An 11,871-nucleotide genomic window follows, 5' to 3' on the forward strand; every position below is an offset into this window, starting at 1 on the left:
ATGCATATCGGGTATTCAGCACCGTAGTAAATGAAGGATGTTTGAAGTGAACAAATATGTCTATACAAATGTTTAAAATATTTATGTGCATAGATATGTAAACTATGTATTTAATGATTATCCCCTTGAAATAGACAATTTAATACCATTTAATAGCAAAGTAAATAATGCAGGCTCAAAGCCTCTATATCAATATCATAAATTACAAATCAATTTAATATAAAAACAGTACTTCGGTATGGTATACATCTTAAGAATTGACAATATTATTATCATTATTATTGATATTTGAAACAATTCCTTTTGAAATATTCATCTAAAATTATTTTAAAATGCAGTGTGCGGTCTCTCTCTACAACAGATTGAGGTAAACATGTATCAATAGGTCTTTGACGGGAAAAGTTATGTTTTCTTATATCCAGACATGTATTTTTGGAATGACCCCTAGTTCTGTTTGTATTGTCAATTTGGAAATATTCTCTAGATACACTGGAATCATTTATATATTGTATGTATTGTTGACAATTTTGAAAACGTTTATCATATCTCATCTTATCCGATGGTGCTTTAGTATTGGTAGATTTAATCTCGCTATACGTTCCGTATATGACAGGTCCTAAAGTCATGCGTCAAAAAAAACGCTTTAAGATTGCAGCTCTACATATTTTACATATCAACAAAAGAATTAGAAAATAAAAATAACAGATAACGCCTGCGTATGAAATATTTTTCTCTACTCACCTGTTCTCCCTCAATGATAGCGTTGAAGTTTCAGTTTCTCACCTGTACTGTCCTGAGGAGACAAATGACACACATGAAGTACCTAAATGCACCAGTCATGTTCGGCGGTGCCATAATAGCACCTGGTTGCCTAGGCCTATTGCATTTGTTTTACAAACCTCACTATGATAAAACATAAAAACCTGTACATGATTATGATATCCAAAGTAGATTTAGGACAAGGTTCGTGTCGCTCTTACTTCACTGTTTGTTTCAAAATTCCACTTAGAGAATCTTGACTCATAGGGACATGAACTACATATGTAAGGTATATATCTAGTCTATGTCTAGTGAAATTCGTTTTCCACAGAGAAAGAGAAATTAAAAGTAATTAAACAAAAGTGGATCTATCACAAAATGATTTAGAATACATTTTCTGTGCTGAGAAATAACTTGAAAAATGATTAATCTTATGAAGTTATTTATTCAGATATGTTGATAAAACTGTCACTTTCCATTATGAATAATCACATTTACTGTAACCGGGGAAGGGTAGAGAATTCTTGTCGTATCATCAATCCAATCCATACTAAACTATGAGTTGTAAAGGAAACTGTGTTGGTAAAGTAAAGGCTTAAGTGAAACTCATGTATACGATATATATAGTATATGTATAATACACGTTTGGCCAATTTAATGTTTTATCGATAATCTATAATACAACAATACAATACACATATGCAAAGAAAGGTATTCTTTATACATGGCGCCACCTACATTTTAGCACGGTAAACGTAACTGTATATTTCACAATCGGCGGTAATACCTTAGTTGACATACATACACCGGTCACGTGTTATAGGTGTATATATACTACTATCGGACTCATACCTTACCAATCATGTCTGTGTTCATAGTCATATCACCCTAACCACCCGTTAGTTTTCACTATACCGACAGGTGACGTGTGACGTAAGACTGTGGGGCGAACTGTAATCGATTTGTGGTAAGGTAACGTTGTATTACCCTTCAACTGTCATTTAAACTCACATGTATAACGATCATCATCTCATCGACAAAACATGATAGCTCTTCCTGATGTTAAAAAGGATTCAGATTCAAAACGATCGTATTTAACTGATGATGCGTATATTCATGTTTAACTGAAATAAATAAACATGTTTAATGACGTATTGCTTTGTTTATGTTCTTTGTTTCTGTTATAACTTTTGAAAATATGAAATACAATTGTGGTATGAATAACAACTTGACAATGTATGTACACCCATTTGTCATACTATTTTAGCATACATAGTATATCATATTATCACTGAGTCAACTTAAGAGATACTAGATATAAGTTTATCAGTATTACTAAGAATTATATGTTACATTATAGACTTTGCAGTTACTTCATTCGGTGTTTTTGTTGAAACAATTGAAGGGATTTGAAGTAATTGGCTGAAAATCCAGACATAATGTGTGAATATTATACCAGAGGATTATTTAGAACAATGAGTCACCTAAATTATAACATATACATGAAATATCTTTAAAGGTGGTTAATCAATTATTCTTCATAAGCTCACAATGTGGATATAGCATGAAAACGATAAATGTTTACTTAAAACAATAGATATCCCCCTAGCAATTATATGAGTAGCATGTTCTCTAAAATTTGGGTATTGAGCATAAAATGATGACGTCCACATGATCACACCTGGTGTGATATTGTATAGATATAAATAGGTTGATATTCGTACCCTGGTCGATGGGAATCGCGTGGAGGAAACCAGAGGAAATGACACTCTCGGCCACATTTACGTCACATGCAAACAGTAGCAATGTCTGGCTTTAAATGGTATTTAAACACAATAGATTGGCCAGTACTGGTTAACTGTAGGTCGTACGTGGTACACATTGAGTACACAGACCAGTCATATGTCTGTGTTAATCGACTCTTCAGTTCTTGACAGGAAAATTAGCAGCATGTTGTATTATGTACTGAATTTCCATATCAGCAGTCACATTTCCTGTTTGACAATTCATATAGCTCAACTTAAGAGTTTCAATAGTAGTATAAATATTAAAAGATAGGTTATACTCTTGTTCATTATAGTAACCTTATCAAACCGATATACTTTATTTACCGCTTTGATTATTTAAAAAAAAAATCATATTTCTATCGGGTAATTACTAATGAAGGTAGAGTTCCCCGATATTTATTAAGTATATTGGCCTTTAAAAGCCTTTTAATTGTGTTGAAGCGTGTGGGTAACGTTCCTGTTTTACAAATAATGAAGGTTCCGACATCGAATTCCAGCTGTCGACATTTTAAAGTCATTACAAGCTTGCAAGCTTCTCAAGCTTTATTTATATTTTTCAAGTTGTATTATTATTTGCGATAGCAGTTATCGCAAATAAGGATACAACTTGACAAATATAAATATCTTAGGGATAAATGGCATAAAGAGCTCAAATTCCGTTTAAGTCGATGCTTATTGATTATATCAGTAAAATCACATTCACAAACATATCATAATAAACGCATGTATTTTATCATTTCACCAATCAACGGATTCAAAATAATCACGATCGAACTATCTGACCTTCACCTTTTCCTGGGCATGATATACCGCGAAACCTACTCTGATAGCAAATGTAATTAGATCAAACTTAACACGATATCCATTATCTGTGTAGTGTGTAGCACACACGATAGAGCGTTTGATACAATGAGATAAACTTCCGCCATTACACATTTTTCAGATACTGAAAGAATCAAGATGGAAGATGACTACCAAACAGTTTTCCTTGAAAATAAGACACCTGGTTTGAAAAACAACGGATCTGTAGTTTCAGCTGGAATTTTTATGGATGTGACGTTTGTAGGAATACCGTTAAATATCACTTTAGCTTTCATCAGCGTTCTCATTGTATATTTCCTCACACGAAAGGTTATTTGGGGAAAACAGGATGACTTTAACAGCGGGAAAAAATCTAATCAACAACGGTGGGGCCAGGATTGTGAAGACAGTCTCCCACTCAATGAAGATGACGTATCTTTATTCTCCATGTTGACATATGACTGGGTAGAACCACTTCTCGATAAGGGAAGCAGCAGGCCCAGCCTCACTTCCAAAGACATGTTCACCATGCCAAACAGTCTGAACGTCAAAAATGTACAAGAGAAATTCTGTAAAACACTCAAAACTGTTGAGAACATCAGTAAACAGACCAACAAGAAAAAACACAACTTGCTAAAGGGATTATACAAAGCATACGGATTAGACTTTCTTCTTCTTTGTGGTTTATTAGAGTTACTTGCACACCTTATAGACTTCACCAGTCCAATAACACTAAATTGGTTGATATCCTTTTTCGAAAATGATAACGAGCCAGCGTACGTCGGATATCGCTATGTGTTTTTATTGTTCTTGTCGACATTCGGAAAAACTCTTGTAGACAGCAGATTTCACTATGTCCGTATGCATGTCATATTTAAAACAAGGATTTCAATCATGACAACAGTCTACCAGAAAGCAATGAGGATAAGTACTGTAGCTTTATCAAAGTTCAGCACTGGTGAGATTGTTAATTTTCTAGGAACTGATACAAACCGGATATTACAGATGCTTTCTTGCTTCCATACTCTATGGAGTCTTCCGTTGGAAACCATTATATGTATGTACATCCTGTATCAACTGGTTGGAGTCGCATTCATGGGAGGACTGATAGTTGCTTTAGGACTTGTTCCTATAAACAAGATCGTATCGACGAAGCAGATTACTCTTGGTAAGGTACTAATGAAGCAGAAAGACAATAGAACAAAGGTACGTGTATTGACATTCTTATCTATATAAATACGTAAATTAAGTTATGCAGTTGGTCACTTCTGAGAGAAACCCTTTTTTACATATTGTATGTACATTCTAAAAGAGCAGTGTCATATTTTGCCTTTCATAGATGATTAACGAGGTCCTGGGAGGAATCAAGACAATCAAGCTATACACATGGGAAAATCACTTCCAGAAAATGATTGCCAATCTTCGTGATGCAGAATTATATACCATTAGACAACGAAAGATAATTTCTGCCATATCATCATTCCTGTGGACACTGACTCCCATACTGATGACTGTACTGACTTTCACTATATATTCTATGATAGGAAAAGCGATAACCGCCGCCAAGGTACGCATCAAATGCTCTCGATTACTTAAAACAGTATCGACCGACTTTTATTGTTGTTTATCTTACAGATGCTAGTTAATTTAACCAATTAATCATTCAATTAAGAGAAAAATGATATTCCGAAACCTGACTGTATAACCTTTTGCTGTTCCTTGGTAGTCGATTATCGGTTCCTACTCAAAGAGACGTATTCTATCAGTGTACCATGGTCGAAATGCTATGGTTACATTACAGCCGATTCATTTCTATTAATCATGCATATCATCAATTATGTTACAGATGTTTACCTGCCTGGCGCTGTTTATGAAACTTCTTGGATCTCTAAATGATCTGCCCTATACATTCAATAGCATAATGCAAGCAGTCATTTCCCTTGAAAGGATTGAGAGATTTGTAGCTTTGGAAGACATCGACTTCAACAAATATTACGAACATAAGCAAGGTAGATTTAATATTCCATTCACCTGCTTGGTATGTAAAGAGTTTATTATGTTTGCTGAGAAAGACAATGAGATCGTAACTATAGAACTTTTTTAATAACTTTTATTCTAACTACCATATGAAGCACAACATACATGTATATAATTCAACCATAAGTGTATGTTAAACTTTTAATTTGTAGAATCGAAGAAGGCCAATACTGTGATATCGGTAAACGCAGGAAAATTTACATGGAAAGAGAAGAGCATTGAAACAGATGGGGAACCAGCTTGTAAATTAGTGCCCTTTACTCTTCGAGATATTACTGTCCATGTAACAGAGGTGATTATCGCACGATGATATCCTTCAAAATCATAGATTTGTTCTCCCAGTCATCAATAACCGACGATATATTTGTTTGTTTTGACATCATAATGAGAATATATTTGCGTTTTCGATAAACGTTTTCTTCCATTCATTCTTGAGAATAACTATATATCTTTAGGAATTTTTCATGCATTACTGTTATGTTGTTTGTGTCCTTCACTTATTTGGTAAGGTAATACAACTATTCCATACCTCGATATATAAACAGGTCGTACTAATTCCATTATATATTTTTTGCATAGGGCCAGTTTATAGGAGTAATAGGCAAAGTTGGTTCGGGAAAAAGTTCCCTTCTGGACGCAATACTTGCTGAGATGGGTCGAGAAGAAGGCGATATTTCTGTGTCTAACCTAAAAAGCGGGTTTGGCCTTGTGGGTCAGGAACCTTGGATACAACAAGCTACCGTGCGGGATAATATTACATTTGGTAGTCCATTTAACGCTAGGAGATATGCAGAGGTTCTGGATGCAGCATCACTGAAGAAAGACATATTGGTATTATAAATGTTGTTAATCCAAAAGATTTTCATGTTCAATAATACAATGGGACAGTTGCCAATGGTATAATAATGTAGCAAGCTGCGTTCCCAATGTAAGATTTCTCTAATTGCACTTCAGATGTTACCGGCTGGAGACAGGACAGAAGTTGGTGAGAAAGGTGTTACATTGAGTGGAGGTCAAAAAGCCCGACTGGCCTTAGCTAGAGCATTATACCAGGTGTGTTAATGTTTTGTTGATACTAATATATACATGAATTTCGTCCAATCAAATCACACAGACCAAAGTCTAGCACACAAATTACAACTTGGTGTAAATCTGTGATATGCTTTGTTTTTCCGTCACCAGGATAAGGATGTGTATCTCCTTGACGATCCATTGGCTGCAGTAGATGCTCACGTGGCACAACATATATATGACAACTGCATCATGGGAATGCTCAGAACAAAGACCAAAGTCCTTTGCACACACCACGCGAAATTTCTAGGCAAAGCAGATATAGTCATTGCAATGGATGATGGAGTAATCTCCAAAATGGGTCGGTTTCCTGTTATAGTTTGAAAAAATTATAATATGCTTGGCGTTTTGTATTTCATGAATATTTTCTAAAGGAGGGTGATGTGGGCTTTATAAATAAATATAAAAATTCTGAACATCAAATAAAAAAATCATTTGTTATTAAAATGGAGCGTTTTGCAAATGTACGTCGTATACAATATCAAATTTAAAATGTGAAAACTGTTTTTACTATGGTGTTAACTCGGTGGAATGCAAACATATCCAAATACAAAATATATCTTACAGTAAGCTTATTTCATATACATCTCAAACAATTGTGTGATTAAGTATAACTATGTTTTCGTCTATTATCTTACGGAAGTGTTGAATGGGCAAATATAACAGTGCTAAGGAATATTTAACCAACAAGGTGTTTAATCTAAATTTAAAACAGGGCTCCCAGGTGATGTTCTGGATGATATAAAGTTTGCTGAACACAAACCAACCAACATCAAAGACTTGGTATTAGATCACTTTGATAATACCGAAAATGACGGGAAACTAGGAGAGGAGACCAAGGCGACTGGTGAGATGGAGTTAAGAGTGTACAAATCATTTCTAGCATCGCTTGAACAATGGTTAGTCCCAGCCATGATGGTGTCTTTCATCGTTATGCAAGGTAAGTCTTTCTGTTCTATGTAAGTTTTTGTGATGTGAGTACAAATAACGGGGGAAACAAGATAACCTATTTCAACTTATCATCATGTCGAAACATAGATTTCCGTACATCGGTATATGTTTTAACTCGTTTGCACTTTAACAATAATATATTTGTTCTGGTGAAACGACACGGTACAAAGATAGACTATATCATAAATAGAGAGGTGTTGTACTCATTCTCACAAATGTAAACATTCTCGACCTAGGATTTTCCCAAACAAGTTTATTATTTCCATATTTCCACTGGGTTCCTCTGATAATTAATAAATCGCCAATCAAGATTACAAAGATATAATTTTAAATCTTCAGACAAAAAGTATATGTATTTCATTTAGGATATTGGAATATATTTACCATCTATGTTGCATTTGCCTGTATCTCTTTAGTAAACCAAATTGTATTTATGAGACTGTGTACTACAATTTACAGTGAATCAGTTAGTGTAGGAATATAGATCAATGTAATGTAGGTTAAAACAATCAATGGCTGTTAATCTCTATAAATGAAAATTCGTTAACAATAAATATTATCTAACAGTTTCACTCTATTTCAGCATTTGAGAAGATGAAGAGCTGGTGGTTAACCCACTGGGTCTCAAGTACTGCTGTTGACAATAACAACATTTCAGTTTCCAGAGAGTTCTGCTTCCATGACAACATGTCTTCACCAATCAGGTAGGATATAATGATGAGTTGTTTTTTCTCCACAAACATCTAAAGCTTGTTTTTCACCCTTATTTAAGGCTATGTATCTTCACTTCAGTTTCAGTAAAGGCTATGGCACTACAGTTCAGGTAACACACAGCCTTACAGGTCTGGGGTACTACATGGCGGTGTATATGTGTCTAGCTGGTGTTTATGCTGTCGCAATGCTGGTCAGGGAATTTCTCTTTGTCTATGGCGGGATGAGTATAGCTAAGACTATGCATAACGACTTGCTCAAAAGCATCCTCAAGGTAAGCTACTAGAATTCTATAAAGAAATAATATCATGAATAGATTGATAATTAACGTGTATCTAGGGAAATACATGTGCTTTTTGTCTATAACACAGTAACCTGTGTAAATTTCGTTGTCGTCATACAGTCAACGTTTTTTCGTTGACAGGGAGAGTTATTGGTTGTTTGCAGGCGCCGATGGCCTTTTTCGATATTACTCCCGTAGGGCGAATTCTGAACAGATTTTCATCGGATATGGATGTCATCGACGATCCCATCAGCAATGGAATCAAGGTGGTTTTAACCCAACTCTTCGGTATTGCTGCAGGTATCCTCGTCGCTTGCTATGGAATGCCTTGGTTCTGCTTAGTGCTTCTACCAGTGGCATTGCTCTACTACTATATACAAGTACGTTAGCTTAGGTATTGATATATATTGATATTGTATAAAGGTTTGCAGAAGACGCTTAACCTTCCCTAACATTCAGTGATGTTATCCTTGTACTTTTTCAGGGACTTCCATGCAAATCATTATCTTTTTTCGCTTGGCGAGTTAGAATTATGGTTCACGTAAGATTTTGTAGATATATCCTCGCTGTATCACATTTTTTTTATTTAACTTATACGTAGGAGAGATATCGTCATACATCTCGGGAAGTTAGACGACTTGCAAGTCTCAACCGCTCACCTATCTTCTCCCACTTCTCGGAGACTGTGTCCGGAGTTGTCACTATCCGGGCTTTCCGAGAAACGGAAAGGTTAGTTTCAAGGACAGTCACCACGGAAACCGATAAACTATATTTGTTTTACTTGTAATTTTAAGAAATAATTCGAAGCGACAAGGCATCCATATCGTGCAGTTATCTCATACATACTGTTATCAATATCATTGGTGTGTAAAGCCTGATTCTGATCAAGACCCATACGGCAACAATTTCTGCCTTTATCGCACATTACTAAAGGTTGAAGACAAAGGGGTTTTTTCGGAAAAAAAAAATAATAATAATAATAATTTTATCTCTTTAGTGAATTGCGTTCGTCTGGATAAGACAAATTGATTCAGATTTCAATTGTTCAAAAGTTATTTATATTAATAAGAGATTAACTATCCTTATTTCTGCAGATTTAAAGACCAACATCTACACCGTGTGAACAACTGGTTAAGAACCCATTATACATCCCATAATATCTCAATTTGGCTCTTACTACGAACGCAGATTGTTGGAATTGTCATGGTGACAGGAATTGCATTTTTGGCTGTGATGCAACACAACATCTTGGGTATCGACCCAGGTATGAATTTTGATATCATCTTCAGTATTTCAAACTTTCATGTGTTTATTTAATTCCCACTTGCAATTTTCATATTTGTCTGAATTGTTCATAAAGGATACTATGATGATACTGATTGTATAGGAGTTGCTGGACTTGCTCTTTCCTACACGCTTACACTTTCTGGTCGGCTGTATCGAATTGTAACCTGTGTGACTGAGGTGGAGAAACAAATGGTCAGTGTAGAGAGGGTCCAACAGTATATCGAGGACACACCCAGCGAGAAATGGGAAGGTTCAAAGGTAAGTCGAGTCGAGCAAGACTTAATTCGGATTTATAGTATCAATAAATCATAGTATTTATAATGAAAAAAAGGTTTTATGCCTGACTACTATATGTTACAGCCAATTTCACCCTGGCCAGCCGCAGGGGTCATCAGCTATAGTGACGTGTATATGAAGTACCGAGATGGGTTACCTAACGTCCTAAAAGGCCTTATGTTCAGCACACGACCTGCAGAAAAGGTGGGAATTGTGGGACGTACTGGATCCGGGAAGTCCAGCCTTTTCCAGACACTGTTTCGTACAGTAGAGATAAGCTCTGGCGATATTACCATTGATGGAGTGAGCATCCAGCAACTGGATCTTAAAGACGTCAGGTTACTATCACTTTATATTTACTCTATAAAACAGACCTATACACAAAACTATCAGACCAGTGGGTTGCCCAAAGGACATTAAGGTGTACGGAATAACTGAATCAACACTGCATTGCAATGAGTGTGAATGAGCTGCAGATCAGAAGACAACGTGAAAACAACTATCGTTTTAAAGTTTGTATCAAGGTAATGACTTATTCTGTATATAATTTCAGACGCCACATGGCTGTGATTCCTCAGGATCCGTTCCTCTTTAGTGGAACCGTCAGGAATAATCTGGACCCCACGTCCTCCTACAGTGACGAGGAACTTTGGGGTGTTCTGGACAGATGTCATCTGCGTGTGCCTGTCGACAGATTGGGGGGTCTAGAGGGAGAAGTGGGAGAAAAAGGACGATATTTTTCTGTAGGACAGAAACAACTCATGTGTCTGGCCCGAGCGCTTCTCACTAAGGCAAAGGTGAGAAAAAATGGTTATGCTCCTAGTACCTAAAGAAAGAAATATTCATGCGATATGTCAAATGGCAAATATGTGTCGTTTATTTTGCACCTTTTTAATAGCATCATCCATCCGGTTATTCACCAGATTTACATGATAAACATATTGAGTGTAAATTAAGAAGATTGTTCTTGTTATAGGTACTGTGTATAGACGAAGCTACAGCCAGTGTAGATCTAAAGACAGATCAGTTGATACAAGAAACGATCCGCCAGGAGTTCGTGGACAGTACCGTGTTAACCATTGCCCATCGTATCAACACTATAATGGACAGTGACAGAGTGTTGGTGATGGACCAGGGTCAAGTGGCTGAACTGGACTCTCCAGAAAATCTTCTAAAAGATCAGGAGTCTGCATTCTACAAGCTTGTTCATGGGGAAAACTCTAACGAATTAATCAGTAGTTGATGAAGACGTTTTCATATACAAATAGGTATACCATGTGTGTAAATCATGATTTGGTAGCCATCAATGCTATCGTGTCATTAAATACGATCTTTCTGTGTTAATGGCTGGTCTATTTAACCCAGTGTCGTCCGTAGTCGTGGCGCTGTTTGTTACCCAATATTTGGCATTGACAAATGATCAATGGGAACGCATAAAAATGTTGTTAACAGCAAATGCAGTAACATGAATAAGTATGTGCTCTTACTAAATTAGACAGTTACTACAGACAACCTACTTACATGTTCTATGACTTGTTCTTACTTGGTGCTGATGTTGATAAACTAAGTTAATTTCGGGATGAGGGCGAATGAGTAGGAAATGCCTTGGTTATATCGGGCGAATGCTACTGATTGAAACGAATAAAAGGTGGTAAAAGGAACATTAGATATATGTCTTGCTACACAACCTTAGTAAGTCCATAAACTTCTGTTCGATGGATCTGCATTGGTTTCCATTCTGGGATAAGTGTTTGGATCATAATGGTCTTTATCTACAAAGCATTACTTCGATATTACTATGACAGACCCGCTTGGAAATATCACTTCTGTGATATAAATGTATACTGAATGTTATAGAATGAGGTTAAAAGTTACATCTGGATTATAAATAAGGATAATCAGTATATA

The 11,871-nt window shown here is 35.9% G+C and overlaps 1 protein-coding gene across 2 annotated transcripts; it reads left to right on the forward strand.

Annotated features, from left to right (window-relative positions):
• The first annotated feature begins 1,629 nt into the window (after positions 1–1,629).
• On the forward strand, positions 1,630–11,624 carry LOC117324468 (multidrug resistance-associated protein 7-like). 2 transcript variants are annotated; one of them, XM_033880337.1, is made up of 18 exons: positions 1,630–1,726; positions 3,490–4,553; positions 4,687–4,914; positions 5,194–5,356; positions 5,537–5,676; positions 5,964–6,215; positions 6,339–6,437; positions 6,567–6,756; positions 7,171–7,395; positions 7,990–8,110; positions 8,199–8,391; positions 8,565–8,780; positions 9,002–9,129; positions 9,495–9,664; positions 9,788–9,945; positions 10,048–10,301; positions 10,517–10,760; positions 10,940–11,624. In XM_033880337.1, the coding sequence occupies exons 2-18, from the start codon at positions 3,507–3,509 to the stop codon at positions 11,204–11,206; spliced, it is 4,095 nt and encodes a 1,364-aa protein (XP_033736228.1). In that variant the 5' UTR covers positions 1,630–1,726; positions 3,490–3,506; the 3' UTR covers positions 11,207–11,624. The 2 variants fall into 2 exon arrangements, with proteins under 2 accessions (XP_033736228.1, XP_033736229.1); XM_033880338.1 differs by having other exon boundaries at positions 8,205–8,391.
• The last annotated feature ends 247 nt before the right edge of the window (positions 11,625–11,871 follow it).

This window comes from Pecten maximus, chromosome 3 (genome assembly GCF_902652985.1).
Source record: "Pecten maximus chromosome 3, xPecMax1.1, whole genome shotgun sequence".
Lineage (NCBI taxonomy): Eukaryota > Metazoa > Mollusca > Bivalvia > Pectinida > Pectinidae > Pecten > Pecten maximus.

Coding starts and splice junctions, on each gene's coding strand:
- LOC117324468 (XM_033880337.1), top strand. CDS start 3,507: ATGGAAGATGACTACCAAACAGTTTTCCTTGAAAATAAGACACCTGGT. Junction 5,357..5,536: donor ATATTACGAACATAAGCAAG/GTAGATTTAATA, acceptor TTTAATTTGTAG/AATCGAAGAAGGCCAATACT. Junction 8,111..8,198: donor AACATGTCTTCACCAATCAG/GTAGGATATAAT, acceptor TCTTCACTTCAG/TTTCAGTAAAGGCTATGGCA.